The 18,953-nt window shown below is 56.8% G+C and overlaps 1 protein-coding gene across 1 annotated transcript; it reads left to right on the top strand.

Moving 5' to 3' along the window:
- Window positions 1-1,588: 1,588 nt before the first annotated feature.
- On the top strand, window positions 1,589-10,826 carry ISOC2 (isochorismatase domain containing 2). The gene is made up of 6 exons (XM_010379195.2): window positions 1,589-1,864; window positions 7,076-7,216; window positions 7,951-8,160; window positions 8,466-8,536; window positions 8,695-8,812; window positions 10,420-10,826. The coding sequence occupies exons 2-6, from the start codon at window positions 7,079-7,081 to the stop codon at window positions 10,498-10,500; spliced, it is 618 nt and encodes a 205-aa protein (XP_010377497.1). The 5' UTR covers window positions 1,589-1,864; window positions 7,076-7,078; the 3' UTR covers window positions 10,501-10,826.
- The last annotated feature ends 8,127 nt before the right edge of the window (window positions 10,827-18,953 follow it).

Below are 18,953 nucleotides of genomic sequence, written 5' to 3'. Positions count from 1 at the left end.
CAGCCCCTGGTAAGATAAACCAACCCAGACCCCCTCCTCAGACCACTGCCTCAGGGGTCTCCTCCAGGGCCCAGGGGCCCCACCTCCACCTCTTCTGGAGGCCCCATTCTTGCTTTCTCGCCTTCCCCCTTCCTTCTTCCTTGCCCCATCTTGGCATCCACCCCTCGCTCTCAGCCGGACTTACCTCTGCCTAATGTCTGCTGTCCTCTCATTTATTCCCAAAGATGTATGGAGCGCCTGCTAGGGGCCAGGCCCAGGTCTAGGATTTGAGGATTCAGCAGTGATTCCGACGGGATCCCTGCCTCAGGGAGCTCCCTGTTCTGTGTGCATGTGTGTGTTTTGGCGGGGAACTGACAATAAAAGAGTATATCCATGCATTTTTCAAAAAGCAAGATTCATTTCCAATTCAGATTGGAGTTAGCGCTGAAAAGAAAATAAAACACAAGGCCGGGTGCGGCGGCTCACACCTGTAATCCCAGCACTTTGGGAGGCCAAGGCAGGCGGATCACTTGAGCCCAGGAGTTCAAGACCAGCCTGGGCAACAGAGTGAGACCTCCGTCTTTACAACAAAATTAAAAAATTAGTCAGGTGTGGTGGCGCATACCAGTGGTCCCAGCTACTAGGGAGGCTGAGGTGGGAGGATCGCTTGAGCCCGGGAGGTTGAGGCTGCAGCGAGCTGTGATCTTACCAAGGTACTCCAGCCTGGTTGATAGAACAATTTTTTTTTTTTTTGATGTTTCAAAAAAATTAAAAACAGCGATCTGATGGAGAGGCTACCTGACACCAGGTGGTCAGGAAAGGCTTTGAAAGCCTGGAAGGCTGGGCCATGGGAAGTCCTAGGATTCCAGGCTGAGGAAGCACATGTGCAAAGGCCCTGCGGTGGGACATTGAGGGAACAGCAAGGGGAGACCCATGTGGCTGGAGCGGAGTGAGCAGGGGGAGTGGTGAGAAGCGAGGTCTGCGGGAACCAGGAAGGCCAACCACGAATTGGGAGGAGTTTGGGTTTATTCCAAGTCAGTTAGGAAATTCCCTCTTTCTCTCAACCACCATTTCCAAGCACAGAGTCTAAATTATTCTGAACACCACTCGAGGAGGCAGGTGCTGTACAGATGGGGAAACTGAGGCATCGCATAGCACAAAGGACAGGGGGGCGTCAAATTCCTCACTTGATCGCTCCCTCAGTCAGCCCCTTCCTGGAAAGTGCTTGGGTATCTTTGTAAGCCTCCGTTTCTTGACAAAGGGCCAGGATTCGAACCGCAGACATGCCTCTACTCTAGGTAAGACCCCTCTCTCTCTCTCTCCCGGCCTCGGCGACCTGTTCTGTGCAATGGGGTCGGCCCAGAAGCCCTCTCTCCAGCCAGGATCTGAGCCTTCGGAAACCACCGCGCGACTCTGCCCCGTCGGCCGCCACTCACGCCCTCTACGGCTCTCCATTGGCCGGACGCGCTGCTGCCCCGCCCCCACCGCGACTTTGCTAGCTAATCATTTTCTCGAGACTGACAGCCTTGCCGGCGCCCCCCCCGGGGCGGGAGCAAAGCAGCGGCATATGCGGATTGGTTGAGAAGCAGGGGGCGGGGAGAGTTGGTGAGCGCTGATTGCGGGCAGAGGCAGTGGCACATGCGGATTGGCCGGAGGAGGGGGCGAGGCAGCGCATGATGAGTGTCGATTGGACGGCTCGACCCAAGTGGGCGGAACAAGGACGGTGCAGGGAGTGGGCCACGTGTCCAGGCCTAACGAAACGGTAACCCGTCCCGAGAAGCCCGCAAAAGGCCTCAGCGGCGGCCCTCCGAGCGCCGAGAGGTGAGGGTGCCCCCGGCCTCACCTGCGGAGGGGCCGTTCCGGGCTCGAACCCGGCACCTTCCGGGTAAGTCCTCTCTCACTGCTGGCGCTATTTGGAGATCGACCTTCCCGCCTAACAGATGGGGAAACTGAGGCTCTGCCTGGTCGTCCCGGGCCAAGGTCACAGGACCAGAAGGAGGACTCCACCTGGCCCCGTCAGAATTGGCTGGCCAGAGACTCGAAGCGTCCCCGGGTCGCACCTGCCGCCTGTGTAACAGCGCTGCAGGGTGGGCGGGTTTAATCCCCATTTCTTTGACGAGAAAACTGAGGCTAAGACAAAGAGAAACTTGCCCAAGGTCACACAACCAGGAAGTCCCGGCTCCAAGGCCGGGTTTCCGAGACCGCGAGACCGCGTGGGGAAATCCACAGCCCTACCCCGCCCCCTGTTGCCGCCCACCACCAGCCACGCCCCCTTTGGCCTTGGGTACCCTCCACTCAGGCTGAATCTCTCCTCGTTCCCCGGGACACGCCCAACCCTCTCCAGCCCAGACCTCCCCTCCACATCTCTCTGGCTCACACACACATCCACTCTCACCCCAGTTTTTCATCTCCCAAAAACCAGTTCCCCTCCCCGGGATCTCCTATGAGTCTTCAGGTCATGCCCCTCACTCGACCAGAAACGGGGGGCCTTTCTCACCGACTTTCCCCACCGTCCCAGCTGTCCCTTCCTGTCTCTCCCCTGTCCCACTGGGCCCCAGCCCCGACCTCCTCCTCCCTGGCCTTTGCCTCCAGTTCAACCGCACAGCGGGGCCGTGAAGCCATCTTTGTATTTTGCATTTTGAACACTTTTTCTGGCATAATACCACATACGCAGAAAATCATACAGTTTGCAAATACACAGCTCAAATAAATATTTATAAAGGGAGCACCCTGGTGTAAACAAGTACCCAAAGAAAAAAGTCAAGCATGCGCCACATCCCAGGATCCCCGCCGTCGGGTTTCCGTCACAGTGGTCCAAGGGCAATCACTGTCCTGGCTTCTGACACCATAGATCAGTTTTGCTGGGTTTTGGCTTCAAGTAAACCCTTTATTGTATATAGTATTGACTAGACAACCTGTTGCACATTGTCCAGAATTCAGAAGAAACAGAGTAGGACCTAGTGAAAAGGCTCCTACACGCTTCCCCAGTGCCTGGTTCATCCGTCTGAGTCTCCCGTTTCTTGCTCGTTTGCCAGAGATAGCAGATATAGATATATGCAACACAGATACACTTTCTCTCCCTTTTTCCTTTGGCACAAAAAGGAGCATTCCACACACACTGTTCTGCTGCTTTTTCACTTCTCTCAAACATGTTTTCGTATTGTTACTTAAAGAGCTTCCTCGTCATTTTTTCTGGCTGCGAGGAATAACAGAGTATAGTTACGGCATAACCAGACTGGTTATTACATAACCGGTATACCCTCCTTGTGGACATTGATACTTACTTCTGCTCCTTTGCTCTGGGGAAGAGTCCGGTAATGAATAACCCTGTGTCGTGTCACATGAATGTCTGTAGGATAAATGGTTAGGAGCAGCTTTTGAGGTCAGAGGATTTGTGTATCCATCATTCTGAGAAGTGCAGCTGCTCGGCTGTCCCTAGGAGATGTTACAACCCACACTCCTGTCAGGCCAGAGGGGAGTTCCTGGGTGCTACAGATGCCTGTCCTAGGCTTTTGGACATGCTGGCCCCCAGATGCGCCCCTCCATGGCTCCCCACTGCCCTCAGCAGAGAGACTCCAGGGCCCTTGTGACCCACCTGTCAGCTCTCCAGCTCCTGGTTCCCTCAGAACCATCCCTTGGGGCCTGAGTGTCCCAGGTCCTGCCTCCTGCTCAGGGGAGGAAGAGTTAGCACATGAGTGGGTATGAGAGGGTCACTCCAGGGGGAGGAAACCGCAAGGGCTGTTTGAGAGGAAGGAGTGTCTGGGCTGAGGCTGAGGGTCTTCAGAGCGGTGCCGGGGAAGTGGGGGAAGGGGCGTCTGTATCTTAGTCCTGAGGACAGAGAGAATCCACGGGGGTCAGGGGACAGTTTGAGACGGGGGAGTAATAGTCAGCTTTGTGTTTTCTGAAAAGATCGTTTTTCTGTCTTCACTGCCTCTGGGAGAACACTGCGGCCCCTGCCAAGCTTGATCTGGCTCCCTCCAAATCCCAGCACTTATCACTGTTGTAATTATGGGATTAATTCACTGGTATTGTTTCAGAGGGAGTTTCCATTCAATTTTATTTAATGAGATAAAATTTGCACAACATAAAATTCACTATTTTAACCACTAATTCATTTTTAAACTTGAGATATGATGCACATAGAAAACATTTGCTATGGTGGATGGATTTTGTTCAAAGAATAATAGGCCAGGTGTGGTGGCTCACGCTTGCAATCCCAGCACGTTTCGAGGCTGAGGTGGGAGGATTGCTTAAACCCAGGAGTTGGAGACCAGCCTGGGCAACATAGCAAGACCCTGTCTCTAAAAATACAAAAATACAAAAATTAGCCAAGTGTGGTGGCATACACCTGTAGCTCTAGCTGCTTGGGAGGCTGAGGTGGGACGATCACTTGAGCCCAGGAGGTTAAGGATGCAGTGTGCTATGACTGCGCCACTGTACTCCAACCTAGATGACACTATGAGACCCTGTCTCAAAAAGAAAAAATGGTACAAGGAGGCCAAGGCAGGAGGGTTGCTTGAGGCCAGGACGAGAGAGAGAAAGAAAGAAAGACAATGAACAGCAGTGTCCTCACTACCCAGCTTTGAAAATAGCAGCTCCAGGCCAGGTGCGGTGGCTCACACCTGTAATCCCAGCACTTTGGGAGGCCGAGCCAGGTGGATCACGAGGTCAGAAGTTCAAGACCAGCCTGGCCAAGGTGGTGAAACCCCATCTCTACTAAAAATACAAAAATTAGCCAGGCATGGTGGCGCAAGCCTGTAATCCCAGCTACTCGGGAGGCTGAGGCAGGAGAATCCTTGAACCCGGGAGGCAGAGGTTGCAGTGAGCCGAGATTGTGCCACAGCACTCCAGCCTGGGTGACAGAGCAAGAATCCATCTCAAAAAAAAAAAAAGAAAAGAAAAGAAAAAGAAAATAGCAGCTTCTCATTGAGTGCCCTGCCTCCCTCAGCTCCCCAGAACACCTTCTGTCTTGCTTCCAATGAGCCTCCAGGGTCTCCCATTTCCCTGGTGAGTTAATGAATAAATGAGTTCAGTACAAATTGTACACACAGACGGGGAGAGAGCTGCAGACAAAGCGTAGCCCAAACCCTCAGTTGTGCAGCAAACTCGGGGACCCAAAAACACCAGCCTCCCAGGGACACAGTCCAAGACATGCTGAGACGGGGCCCCTGCGGTATAGACGCTGTGACCGAGTGGAAGTCAGGTGTGCCCTGCGTGGCTGCAGGACCTAGGACAGGTGAACGGGCTCTCTGGGTCGAGGTTTCCTCCCCTGCAAAATAATCGCTGGCCAGGTGGCTTCACTAGCCTGTCCTTTTTTTCTTTTTCTTTTTCTTTTTTTTTTTGTGGTAAAATGCACTTAACATAAAACTTACCCTTTCAGCCATTTGAAAATGCACAGTGGAGTGGCTTTCACAGAGTCACGCTGTTGTGCCACCGTCACCACCAAGCCCCAGAGTATTTTCAGCATCCCAGACGGAAACCCTACACCCCTTAGCGGTCACCCTGAATTCCTCGCAGCCACAAGCCCCTGGCAGCCACCCATCTGCTTTTTTTTTTTTTTTTTTTTTTTTTTTTGAGATGGAGTTTTGCTCTTATTGCCCAGGCTGGACTGGCAGTGGCACCATCTCTGCTCACCGCAACCTCCGCCTCCCGGGTTCAAGCAATTCTCCTGCCTCAGCCTCCTGAGTAGCTGGGACAACAGGTGTGTGCCACCACACCCGGCTGATTTTTTGTGTATTTTTAGTAGATACGGGGTTTCACTATGTTGGCCAGGCTGGTCTCAAACCCCTGACCGCAGATGATCCGCCCGCCTCAGCCTCCCAAAGTCCTGGGATTATAGGCGTGCACCATGGAGCCCAGTCTCCTTTTTTTTTTTTTGAGACAGAGTCTTGCTCAGTCGCCCAGGCTGGAGTGCAGTGGTATAATCTCGGCTCACTACAACCTCTGCCTCCTGGGTTTCAAGAGATCTTCTGCCTCAGCCTCCCAAGTAGCTGGGTTACAGACGCCCACCACTGCCTGGCTAATTTTTGTATTTTTAGTAGAGATGGGTTTTCGCCATGTTAGCCAGGCTGGTCTCAAACTCCTGACCTCAGGTGATCCGCCCGCCTCAGCCTCCCAAAGTGCTGGGATTGCAGGCGTGAACCACTGTGCTTGGCCCCATCTGCTTTCTGTCTGCGGATTTGCCTGTTCTGGGCATTTCAGGTAAACAGGATCTCACACTCCATGGCTTTTGTGTTGAGGTCTGTCCACACTATGGCTTGTTCAGGGGCCCCCTTCCTTCCTATGGCTGAAGAATATGGCCTCAGTTTCCTCTTGGAGCAGGGTGAGGATCAGGTGGGCCATTCAGGAGGCCCTGGGGAGTGGGCTGGCCCAACATAGGATGCCCAGCAGAGCCTCCATTTTGGGGCTGATGGTAACTGGAGCTGATGGTAACTGGGGCGGATGGTAACCAGGGCTGATGGTAACTGGGATCTGATAGTAACCAGGGCTGATGGTAACTGGGGCGTATGGTAACTGGAATCTGATAGTAACCAGGGCTGATGGTAACCGGGGCTGATCGTGACTGGGGCAGATGGTAACTGGGGCTAATGGTAACCAGGGCTGATGGTAACCCGGATCTATTGGTAACCGGGATCTGATAGTAACCAGGGCTGACGGTACTGGGGCTGATGGTAACTGGGATCTGATAGTAACCAGGGCGGGTGGTAACCAGGGCAGATGATAACCAGGGCGGATGGTGACCGGGGCGGATGGTAACCAGGGCAAATGGTAACCGGGATCATGAAACACTCCTTGACATTATACACAGTCCTCAGCAAGGAGAACACGGGGGCCGGGAGGGGGACACCTGGAGCCACATGTGGACGTGGCCCAGAAGGCTTCCCAAGGAAGTCACCTCCCTGCCGAATAGGACAGAAATAAGAAAGAAGCCCGTTCCAGGCTCAGGGAACAGCAGATGCAGAGACCTGGAGGTGGGAAGAAGGTTGGCAAGGTGCCCTGGGCCCTGCAAGGCTCTGTGTGCAAGGACCTGGATGCCAGCTGGAGACACTGAGAGGAGTCCTCGGGCCTGACCCAGCGCCCCTCTGCCCACCCCCAGAAAATGGCGGCTGCCAGGCCCATCCTGGGCCGAGTCCTTCCAGGATCCTCTATCCTGTTCCTGTGTGACATGCAGGAAAAGTTCCGCCACAACATCGCCTACTTCCCACAGATCGTCTCAGTAGCAGCCCGCATGCTCAAGGTATGACCTCAGCCCTCCACCCTCAGACCCGGGATCCAGGCTCAGCCCCCCACCCTCAGACCCAGGATCCAGGCTCAGCCCCCCACCCTCAGACCCAGGATCCAGGCTCAGCCCCCCACCCTCAGACCCAGGATCCAGGCTCAGCCCCCCACCCTCAGACCCAGCATCCACGCTCAGCCCCCTACCCTCAGACCCAGGATCCAGGCTCAGCACCCCCACCCTCAGACCCAGGATCCAGGCTCAGCCCTCCACCCTCAGACCTAGGATCCAGGCTCAGCCCCCCACCCTCAGACCCAGCATCCAGGCTCAGCTTCCTACCCTCAGACCCAGGATCCAGGCTCAGCCCCCCCACCCTCAGACCCAGGATCCAGGCTCAGCCCTCCACCCTCAGACCCAGGATCCAGGCTCAGCCCTCCACCCTCAGACCCAGGATCCAGGCTCAGCCCTCCACCCTCAGACCCAGGAGTCCAGGCCCAACTCTTCCTCCTTCAGATTCAGGAGTCCAGGCCCACTTCCTCTTCCCTCAGACCCAGGATTCCAGGCCCAGCTCCTCCTCCCTCAGACCCAGGAGTCCAGGCATAGCCCTTCCTCCCTCAGATGCAGGAGTCCAGGCCCAGCTCCTCCTCCCTCAGACCCAAGAGTCCAGGCCCAGCCCCTCCTCCCTCAGACCCAGGAGTCCAGGCCCAGCTCCTCCTCCCTCAGACCCTGACCTTTCTTCCCCATCACTGGCACAGGTGGCCCGGCTGCTGGAGGTGCCAGTCTTGCTGACGGAACAGTACCCACAAGGCCTGGGCCCCACAGTGCCTGAGCTGGGGGCTGAGGGCCTTCGGCCGCTGACCAAGACCTGCTTCAGCATGGTGCCCGCCCTGCAGCAGGAGCTGGACAGCCGGCCCCAGCTGCGTTCTGTGCTGCTCTGTGGCATTGAAGCACAAGCCTGCATCTTGGTGAGATGCTGACTGACCCCAGGGGTCCCTCATTCTCACCTGGGACCCCCATCCTAAATAGAACCTCCTTCCCTGACTGGAAACCTCCACTTCCCTGTAGGACCCACATCCTGACCTGGGCCCTGTCTTCTCACATGCGGTCCCCATCCTATCTTGGATCCCCTTCTGACCTGGGGGCCCCCTGCTCTGATCCAAGCCTCCCTCCTCCCCATTCTGGGCCCCTAATTCTGACTCAGCATCCCCAGTTCCTTACCCAGGACCCCTGTTCTTATCCGGGATTGGCTCTGACCTCTCTCTACCCACAGAACACAACCCTGGACCTCCTGGACCGGGGGCTGCAGGTCCACGTGGTGGTGGACGCCTGCTCCTCACGCAGGTGAGAGCGCCCTCCCTGGGTGGGTGCACTTGGGGGCCATCAGGGGCTCCCAGGAAGGGCCACAGGCGGCATTCTCATTCCCATCAGGGTGCCAGCATGTCTGGCTGTCTAGGCCGTGGCATCCACACCAACCTTCCCTCCCTCCCTCCTATTCACAGCCAGGTGGACCGGCTGGTGGCGCTGGCCCGCATGAGACAGAGTGGTGCCTTCCTCTCCACCAGCGAAGGGCTCATTCTGCAGCTGGTGGGTGATGCCGCCCACCCGCAGTTCAAGGAGGTAATGCCCTCGCGGCCGCCCCCACCTCCCCTGCATCTGACAAAGGTCTTGTCTTTGGGCTCTGGGAATACATTCCGGCACCACCAGGCTGCCGCCTCCAGGGGGAGCCAGGTTCTTGGAGGGGAGGCTGCTGGTCACTGTCGCCGCCATAAATCCATGAAAGGAGCCTACAGATGGACCACGAGGACCACAAAGAACGATGAAATGGGGGAGGCGATCCAGAGGGTCAGGGCACGGAGGAGGGGGTTTGTATTGGAGGGTCTGGGGGGCGTCCTGGAGCAGGTGACTTTAGAATGAACTGAAGGAGGGAAGGACCAGGCAGACACTGGGAAAGAACAGGTCAGCAGAGACCCTGTAGATAGAAACCCCTTGACCTGTCCACACCTATCCCCAACTCTCCATCTCCTCCGCCTCTGCCCCTTCCGGCCCGGGTGCCCCTTCTCCAGTTTCTCAGACTCCACACCCACCCCCGAGTGGCCGCCCTGCTACCAGGGTCAGCCAGGTACTGGGCCCCCCTGCTTCAAGCCCTTGGCCCTCAGGATGCTGGAGAGGCCCCAGACCTTGACATTCCCAGGCCCTCCCAGGTCTGCTCCTTGCCTGCCTTCTAGTTCAGCTCTGTGAAACATTCACTGAGCACCTACTCCATGCCAGCCACTGTGGTGAGCCCTGGAGTCTGCATCAATCCATGTTCAATCACACATTGTGACCCCCAGCTGAGGCGGGAGTTGCAGAGGGATGAGCGAGAGTGGCGGGGTGGCCCTGAATTCTGACCTGCAGGAGAAGGGAACATCAGGCTCTCAGTGTTCCCAGGGGAGGGGGACTGAGCTTTCTTTGTCCAAAGAGCTGTAGCAGGCCACGGTGAGCACTGGGCAGGAGGAGCCAGCACCCTGTCTTCACACAGGAGCCACAGCCCAAAGGTTTGGGATTTCAGCCATGAGCAGCCATCAGGGTTTGGTGCAGGGGAGCTGGCCATATCAGATTGGCAGTTTACAAAGTTCATTCCGGCACTGTGTGACCAATGGATTAGGGAGTGTGGCATAGAGGGGAGGAGGGAGACCTGTCAGTAAGGAGGTTAATTTGGGCACCCAGGCAAGCGGTGATGAGGCAGTGGGGATGCAGGCTTTTTTTTTTTTTTTCTTTGTTATTATTATTTTTATTTTCTGGAGGTAAACTTGCTGGGACTTGCTGATGGATGAAATGCGGTTGGTTGCTCATGTCTATCTAAGAGGCAGTTGGATAGATGAGTCTGGAGTTCAGGGGCAAAGTCCAGGCTGGATTTGGGAGTTGAGGGCCCAGAAAAGGAATGGGAGAGATGAGGTTACCTAAGAAGAGGAAGGTGTAGATAAGAAGCCCTGGCACAGAGCTGTCCACCCTTAGTGGTCCAAGCCAGCAAAGCAGACCAAGATGGTGGACAGTTAGGAGCTCAACCAGTCATGTGTAATGAAAGGGAGGCCCCAGAAAAAGTCTTGAGAAGAGGGAGTGTTGTCTTGGGCAGCTGCTGGCCATAAGATCTCAGAGATGAAGACGGAGAGGTGTCCCTCAGATTTGTCATCCATGGAGATCAGGACCCTAGACTCTTCCTGTCCCATCTCCCTCTGCCCCTACAGATCCAGAAGCTCATCAAGGAGCCCGCCCCAGACAGCGGACTGCTGGGCCTCTTCCAAGGCCAGAACCCCCTCCTCCACTGAACTCCAACCCTGCCTTGAGGGAAGACCACCCTCCTGTCGCCAGGACCTCAGTGGAAGCGCGTTCCCCCCATTCCTGGATCCCAAGAGTGGTGCGATCCACCAGGAGTGCCGCCCCCTTGAGGGGGGAAGTAGGGTGCTGCCCTTCCATTGGACAGCTGCTCCCGGAAATGCAAATAAGACTCCTGAAAGCTGGGTGGGAATTGGCTGAGCCGAGATGGAGGCGGGGCTCGGCCCCGGGCCACTTCACGGGGCGGGAAGGGGAGGGGAAGAAGAGTCTCAAACTGTGGGACACGGACTCGCAGAATAAACATACATGTGGCTGTGGACCAAACCATTCTTGGGTTGGGGGGGATCCCGGGGGCGACTGGGGGCTGCATGAGGGAGAAAGCGGGGTCCCCAGCAGGTGGGGAGGGGGAGGTGCCTCTTCTCGGCTCGAATCCGGCGCGAGGCAAAGGCGAGGGCTGGCGGCTGACACATCTGCACGGACGCGGCGCATCTGCCCGGAGGAGAACTGCGGCCGGGGTCGCCCCCAGCCGGCGCGTGCACGCCCAGCCCAGCTGCCGGCAGACACGCGCTCCGCGGCTGCCTCCGGCCGCCCCCCACGCCGCCGCCCCCGGCTCCCCAAGGGTCCCGCATCCGGAAAGCGAGGTGAGCGAGACCGCACCCCGGTGCAGGGGGAAACTGAGGCACGGGGACATGGAGACGGGGAGAAAGGAAGAGACAGCCATGTGGATGGGTGGATGGATGGACGGACGGAAGGAAGGGCTGAAAGCTTCAGCCTTGTAGTCCCGGCTCCCCCAGACGCAGGAGTTCCGAGACCCACATGGGGGCTCCCAGAATTCTGCAGATCTGGGAGTTGGAACTCTACAGACCCCCAGGGAGAGCTCCCCCGTTCCAGATTTGCAGCCCCTGCCTCTTCCCCAACCTTAGGGAGCTGAGAGGCCACCCGTGAGTCCTCAGGGACACCGGCGTCAGAGCTGTCAGCGAGCCCGCCCCGCGTTAGGCAATCGGAGCCCCCACTGCCGACCCTGGGAGCCCAGACCTCTCCAAGAAGGTCCGGTCCCCTGGCCCCCAGCGTCAGAGCGCCCAGCACCCCTCTCCCCAGGGATCTAGGAGGAGCCCCTGGGACCGGGCTGCGGCGCCCCCGGCCCCCGCCTTCCGGATCCAGGTGTCCCCCCTCCTCACCCCCAAGCCCGAAGCCTCGCGTCTCGGAGGCCCCGCGCGCGTCGCCATGGCAACGAGAGTCTATTTTGCGCTGGGAACACACAGCTCCCGCCGCAGCGCCCCCCCACCCCACCAACCCGGGCCTGAATGGGAGTGGGGGACCCGGGAGGGGGCTCGGGGGTCCGGGTCGGGGGTGAGTGGAGACACAGACACTCGGACAGAGATCCGACGACAGCAAACCTGGGACAGAGACCAAGACAGAGACGTGGAGCCAGGGAGGAGAGACAAGCGGAATGTGGAGACAGAGGGGAGACGGAGATCGGGCGGGGGAAGGAGGGAAATGGAGGCGCGCAGGGAACTGAGGCTAGGAGCTGGGGAGAGCCCGGGACAGAGGCGCCGGGACGGAGAGAGACGCGGAGAGAGACGCCGAGATGCACGGAGACCCACAGCGAGAGACGAGGACTGAGACCCCCCCTAGAGACAGAGACGGGCGGGGGAGGCGGGGGTCCGGGCGGAGGCGTGGACGGGGCGCCCCGGGACGCGGAGATGCAGAGACCCAGAGACCCAGAGACAGGCACGCAGACCCGGCGGCGCAGGGATCTGGGCAGGGGCGCAGGCACCGGCCGCCGCCTGGGCTGCGGATCGGGGAAGGGTCCTCCTCCTTCGCTCGGTCCCTGCCTTCCCCGCGGCCAGCGAGGCACGGCGCCCCCGCGCAGCCCCCCAGGGTCTCCCCGCCCCACCGCCCCCGGCGCCCGGAACTGGGGTCCCCGCGCCCTCCAGCAGGAGCCCGCCCCTTCTCTCTGGGCTTTCCCCACCCGCCCGGCCCGCCACATCCCTACCCCAAACCTACCTGTCAGCCCCACAGGAGCCCCACCGTTCGCACTCGGACCCCGCGCCCGCCTGGCCCAGCCCCGGCCTCTCTCTCCATACCCACTAGCCCCTCAGCCCCCCACCCACCCCTGTGGACCTCACTCCAGCCCAGCTCCCGAGACCCCAGAGGAGCCGGCTCTCGGGCGTCTGTCCCCTCTGTAGGCCATGTCGTCCTCTCTCTGGCTATCTCATCTCAGAGTCAACGAACCCCACTTCTCTAGGACTCTGCATCCCCTCTGAGCATTTGTCTCCCGCCCCGCGTCCGTCTCTTTTGCCTCTCTCTGGGTCTCTGTCCCCTCTCTGGGTCTCTGCCCCCCTCTCTCTGGGTCTGTGTCCCCCCTCTCCCTGGGTCTCTGTCCCCCTGTCTCTGGGTCTCTGTCCCCTCTCTCTCTGGGTCTGTGTCCCCCCTCTCCCTGGGTCTCTGTCCCCATGTCCCTGGGTCTCTGTCCCCCTCTCTCCCTGGGTCTCTGTCCCCCTGTCTCTCTGGGTCTCTGTCTTCTCTTTCTCTGGGTCTCTGTCCCCCTCTCTCCCTGGGTCTCTGACCCCCTGTCTCTGGGTCTCTGTCCCCCTCTCTCCCTGGGTCTCTGTCCCCCTGTCTCTGGGTCTCTGTCCCCCTCTCTCTCTGGCTCTGGGTCTCTGTCCCCCTGTCTCTGGGTCTCTGTCCCCCTCTCTCCCTGGGTCTCTGTCCCCCTGTCTCTGGGTCTCTGTCCCCCTCTCTCTCTGGGTCTCTGACCCCTCTCTGGGTCTCTGTCTCCTTCTCTCTGGGTCTCTGTCCCCCTCTCTCTCACTCAGGGTGTCTGTCCCCCTCTGGGTCTCTGTCCCCCTCTTTCTCTGAGTCTCTGTCTGCCTCTCTCTCTCTCTCTCTCTCTCTGAGTCTCTGCTCCCTATCTCTCTAGGTCTCTGTCACCCTCTCTCTCTCTGGGTCTCTGTCCCCTGTCTGAGTTTCTGTCCCCTTGTCTCTCTGGGTCTCTGTCCCCCTCTCTCTTTGGGTCTCTGTCTTCTCTTTCTCTGGATCTCTGTCCCCCTCTCTCTCTGTGTCTCTGTCCCCCTGTCTCTGGGTCTCCGTCCCCCATCTCTCTGTGTCTCTATCCCCCTGTCTCTCTGAATCTCTGTCCCCTCCCTCTGGGTCTCTGTCCCCCATCTCTCTGTGTCTCTGTCCCCTTGTCTCTGGATTTCTGTCCCCCTGTCTCTCTAGTCTCTGTCCCTCTGTCTCTCTGGGTCTCTGTCCCCCTCTCTCTGGGTCTCTGTACTCCCTTCTCTCTCAAACACACACAATCTGCCCTGCCTCTGGCTCTCTGTCCCCTCTCCTGGGACCTCTGTTTCCCCTTTAGTGTCTCTGTCCCTTTCTCTGAGCTTCTGGATGCCCTGGCCCCCAGCCCCCAGGCAAGAGGGTTGGGAGGGGATGCAGCAGGTGGAGCGTGCAGCACAGAGCTGGGCAGGGGGCTGGTGGGGGTGGGGGAGGAGCTCCCAGAAGCCCAGGGACCCTGCCCCAGGCTGGCTCTCTGACCTGTGTCCCCACATCTGTGTCTGTCAGGTCCTGAGCTGGGGTGCAGGGGGGCATGGAAGGTGCAGACGTGAAGCCTGGGGTCCCGGGCCCCTTCCCCCTCAGCTGTGGAGGAGGAGAGCGCCGCTGTGTGCGTGAGAGCCAAGGTGGGGGCGGGTGTGGGGCGGAGGTGTCACATGGCTCCTTCCAGACTCTCCATTGTTGGTGAGGGTGTGTTTGCACACGTGTGTGCACCCCTGAGGTTGCGTGGCTGTGAGCTGTGATGTGTGTGGTCGTGGACCCACATGGAGCCAGGTGGGGCAGGTCCCTGGCCCTGTCCCAGAGCTGTAAGTGGTCCGTCCCAGTGTGTAGGGGTCGAAATGTGCAGAAGCCCATGTTTGTGTTGTGTGTCCATGTGGAGAGGTGTGTATGTGTGTCCGTGTGCTGGGAGGAGGCCACAGGTGTGCCACCAGGTCCTTTCATGTTGTATCTGGGACTGTCTGGGTGCCCTGTGCTCTGGGTCAGCGTGTGTGGCAGTGTGTCTCTGCACAGCTTTGTGTGAGGTCAGGGAAGAATTCATCCTGTGTCTGGATAGGGCCGCTGTGTCTGCAGGTACACGTCCTCTCTCCACCTACCTATAGGTGCTGCCCTGACCAGGAGGGGTAGAGAAGTTGTGTGTGGTGTGTGTGTGAGTTGTGTGTGTGTGGTGTGTGTGTGATGTGTGGTTTGTGTGTGGTGTGTGTATGGTGTATGTGTGGTGTCTGTGTGGTGTGTGGTGTGTGTGTGGTGTGTGTGTGGTATATGGTGTGTGTGTGGTGTGTGTGGTATGTGTGTGGTTTGTGGTGTATGGTGTGTGTGGTGTATGTGTGTGGTGTGTGTGGTGTGTGGTGTGTGGTGTGTGTGTGTGGTGTGTGTGTATGTGTGGTGTGCGTGTGGTGTGTGGTTTGTGCAGTGTGTGTGGTGTGTGGAGTGTATGGTGTGGAGTGTGTGGTGTGTGTGTATGTGTGGTGTGTGGTGTGTGTGTGGTGTGTGTGGTATGTGTGGTGTGTGCAGTGTGTGCAGTGTCTGGGGTGTGTGTGTGGTGTGTGTGTGGTGTGTGAGTGTGGTATGTGTGGTGTGTGGTGTGTGCAGTGTGTGGGGGGTATGTGGTGTGTGTGGTGTGTGTGTGCATGGTGTGTGGTGTGTGTGGTGTGTGGTGTATACAGTGTGTGTGGTGTGTGGTTTGTGGGGTGTGGGGGGTATGTACATCTATGGTGTGTGTGTCATGTGTGTGTTGTGTGGTGCGTGTGTGGTGCGTGTGTGGTGTATGTGTGTGGTGTGTGTGTGGTGTGTGGTGTATGGGAGGTGTGTGCATCTATGGTGTGTGTTGTGTTGTGTGTGTGTGGTGCCTGTATGGTATATGTGTGTGCTGTGTGGTGTCTGTGTTGTGTGTGTTTTGTGTGTGTGTGGTGTGTGTATATGTGGTCTGTGTGGTGTGTGTGTGCGGTGTGTATGTGTGTATGTGTGGTCTGTGTGTGGTGTGTCTGCATGTATCACTGAGTTTGAGGGAAGGTGTGCCACTGCTCCTGCTCTCCCTCCCTGTTCCCCTGCTGGAGTTGTCAATGGCCTGGAACTGTGTCTCTCTGGGTGTGTGCACCACGTGCATGCGGTTGGAGGAGCCAGTGGGACTCTGTCAGCAGAGGGAGAAATAGTGTCCACGGAGCCCAGCGGAGGCTTGGCACAGAATGGGGAGTGAGCAGAACTGCCAGCCCATACAGCAGCCTCTGTGCAGATGAGACAAAAGCACCCCCCACCTTGCCTAATCAGCTCTCCCAGGTCTGTGGTTTGGCAGGCAGATGGCACCCTGGTGTGAGTTTGAAAGGGGCACTCCTTACCCCAAATGGATGCAGCCCCACTAGCACACGCCCTGGGGAGGACAGCCCAGCAGGATTTCAGCCTCTCAGCCAGACCCCCTTGTGCAGTGCACGACCTGCCCAACCCTACATGGCAGCCCTCAATGAATGAAGGAATCCACAGTGCTGTATGCATGTGCCACTTCCGGAAGGGATGTGTCTCTGTGTGGGGGACAAAGGCATCCATGCTGTACAGGTCACAGTGCTCAGAGACCTGAGTTCAAAGCCCAGCCCCACTCTTTGGGCACCTTAGGGCACAGGCAAATGATGGGACCTCTTGGAACCTCAGAGTCCTCATCTGAAATGAGTGTGTCAATACATATATATGTGGCCCGCAGAGATGACAGCTAGGAAAGTTGCAAAGCAAGTGAGGAAATGGGAGCATGTCTGGGGCTGCTGTTACTGCTAGGACAGAGAGTCTGGCTGTAATGACATGCCAGGGACACCCTGAAGGAAGGGAGAAAGGAGGCAGGCCAGACCAGGATCTGGTCTTCCCAGAGGAAGGAAACAGCAGGTGCACAGGCAGGAAGGTGGAGTGTCTTGAGGATGAACTTGGAAGGTATGAAGGGAAAAGGAAAGGATGAGAAGAGGAGCTCCTGGCAGAGTTGGGGTTTTATTCCAGGTGTGACGACACGGAACCAGAGTGTGGACAGGGGAGTGGTTGATGCCATTTGAACTGTTTCCTTTTTTTTTTTTTTTTTTTGAAATGGAGTCTCACTCTGTCACCCAGGCTGGAGTGCAGTGGTGCGATCTCAGCTCACTGCAACCTCAGCCTCCTAGGTTCAAGCAATTCTCCTGCCTCAGCTTCCCGAGTAGCTGGAATTACAGGTATTTTTGTATTTTTAGTAGTGACAGGGTTTCACCATGTTTGCCAGGCTGGTCTTGAACTCCTGACCTCGAGTGATCCGCCTGCCTCAGTCTCCCAAAGTACTGTGATTACAGGCATGAGCCACCATGCCAGTCCCTATTACCTTTTTAATTGTGGGAAATACACCATTTAACCATTCTTAAAGTGTCTGATTTGGTGGCATTAGCATATCTGTGAGGTTGTGCAGCCATGGCCATTATCTAGTTCCAGGGTATTTTCCTCACCACATGAGGAAGACTGGCACCCATGAGTGGTCACTCCCATCCCCCTGTCCCCAGCTCCGGGAATTATTAATCGGCTTTCTGTCTCTGTGGATTTGACTATTGTGACATATCATATTAGTGAAATCATACACTAAGTGAGCTTTATGGCTGGACTTTTCCACTGAACGTCATGTCTTCAAAGTTCGTGCATGCTGTGGTTTGTATCTCAGCTTTTGATACCTGTCACGGTTTGTTGGGCGCTTACATTGTTTCCAGTGTTTGGCTGTTGTGCAAGGTGCTGTCATGAACATTCAAGGATAAGTTTTTGTGTGGACACATGTTTTGAATTATTTGGGGTAGACACGACAGAGTGGAAGTGCATGGTAATTCTAGATAACTTTGTTTTATTGTTTGTTTGTTTGTTTGTTTGTTTTTGAGATGGAGTCTCACTCTGTTGCCCAGGCTGGAGTGCAATGGCATAATCTCAGCTCACTGCAACCTCCACTTCCCGAGTTCGAGAGATTCTCCTGCTTCAGCCTCGTGAGTAGCTGGGACTACAGGTGCACACCACCATGCCCAGCTAATTTTTTTTTTTTTTTTTTTTTTTTTTTTTTTTGTATTTTTAGTAGAGACGGGGTTTCATCATATTGGCCAGACTGGTCTTGAACTCCTGACCTCAAGTGATCCGCCCGCCTTGGCCTCCCAAAATGCTGGGATTACAGGCGTGAGCCACCGCGCCTGGCCCAATTCTAGTTAACTTTTTAAGGGAGCGCCAAACTCTGTCCCACAGTGTGGGTCAAGCCATTTCTAAGACTCCCATTAAACACCCAAGTGGACATGTCCAGTGGGCAGTGGGGTATTCTAGCACCGAGTCAGGGGAGGGGTCCAAGCTGGAGCTGAAAAGGAAAGCTGAGGCCCCATGCAGGAGGGCGATGGAGCTCACTGATGCTCTGGAAGGTTCACCTCCCAACCCTCTGCCCATCCCCACCAGCAGCAATGTTGTCGACAGTGGTGTGGTCCCTAGACACACACGATAAAAGAGACGTATAATAGAAAATAACACCGAGTGATATGTATTGACTCAATCCCATCCACCCCCTCCATCCCTTTATGCTGCTTTCATTTCTTCACGGCTTCCTTCATCGTTCCCTTATATTTCTTCACAATTGGCGTCAACATGTGTCCCATTCATTTGTGTCCATCTGCTGACTGTCCCCCCTCACTAGCACATAAACCCCCGTAAAGGCAGGAACCCTGTGGGCTTATTCACTGCTGCATCCTCAGCCCAGGGAGGCTGATTAGGAGACATTTATTGAGTGAAGATGTGCAGAACGAATGCACGTCCCGCGCATCATGCCGGCTCCTGGGACGCTCTATGGCAGCCTCTGGACAGCTCGCTCAGGGCAGGCGCTGTTCAGATCAGGTTCTTGCAGACAGGAAACGTAAGACTCCGTGAGTAGTCACCCCAGACCCCTAGGTTGTTCCTCCTGCAGGTAGAGCGCAGATGTTTCCTTCTCCCAGAACCCGAGGCCAGGCATCCTTCCCACCCCTGTCATCTCTCTAGGTCCACGGGGGTGGGGGGTGTGTCTGGGACTTGGCTGGACTGTTGCCATAGAAACAGCTGGAAGACCTGCCCACCACCACCACCACCACCAACTCCCACTTCTCTTCTCCATCACCTTTTCTCTGTCTTTTGAGACAGGGTCTCACTCTGTCAACCCAGGCTGGAGTGTGGTGGTGCAATCACAGCTCCCTGCAGCCTTGATCTCTGGGGTTCAAGTTATCCTCCCACCTCAGCCCCCTGAGTAGTAGCTGGGACTATAGGTGCGCACCACCACGCGCGGCTAATTTTTTATTTTTTTATTATTTTATTTTATTTTATTTTTTGTAAAGACAGGGTTTTGCTGTGTTGGCGAGGCTGGCTGGTCTCTTGCTTGAGCCATCTGCCCACCTTGGCCTCCCAAAGTGCTGAG

The sequence above is a fragment of the Rhinopithecus roxellana genome, chromosome 12 (genome assembly GCF_007565055.1).
Source record: "Rhinopithecus roxellana isolate Shanxi Qingling chromosome 12, ASM756505v1, whole genome shotgun sequence".
Classification (NCBI taxonomy): domain Eukaryota; kingdom Metazoa; phylum Chordata; class Mammalia; order Primates; family Cercopithecidae; genus Rhinopithecus; species Rhinopithecus roxellana.
This window is presented reverse-complemented; position numbering and strand designations above follow the sequence as displayed.

What these genes read in the sequence shown, in the direction of transcription:
- ISOC2 (XM_010379195.2), top strand. Translation starts at nt 7,079, where the DNA reads ATGGCGGCTGCCAGGCCCATCCTGGGCCGAGTCCTTCCAGGATCCTCT. An exon ending in AAGCACAAGCCTGCATCTTG is followed by an intron (nt 8,161 to 8,465) that starts GTGAGATGCTGA and finishes CTCTACCCACAG; the next exon opens with AACACAACCCTGGACCTCCT. An exon ending in CCCACCCGCAGTTCAAGGAG is followed by an intron (nt 8,813 to 10,419) that starts GTAATGCCCTCG and finishes CTGCCCCTACAG; the next exon opens with ATCCAGAAGCTCATCAAGGA.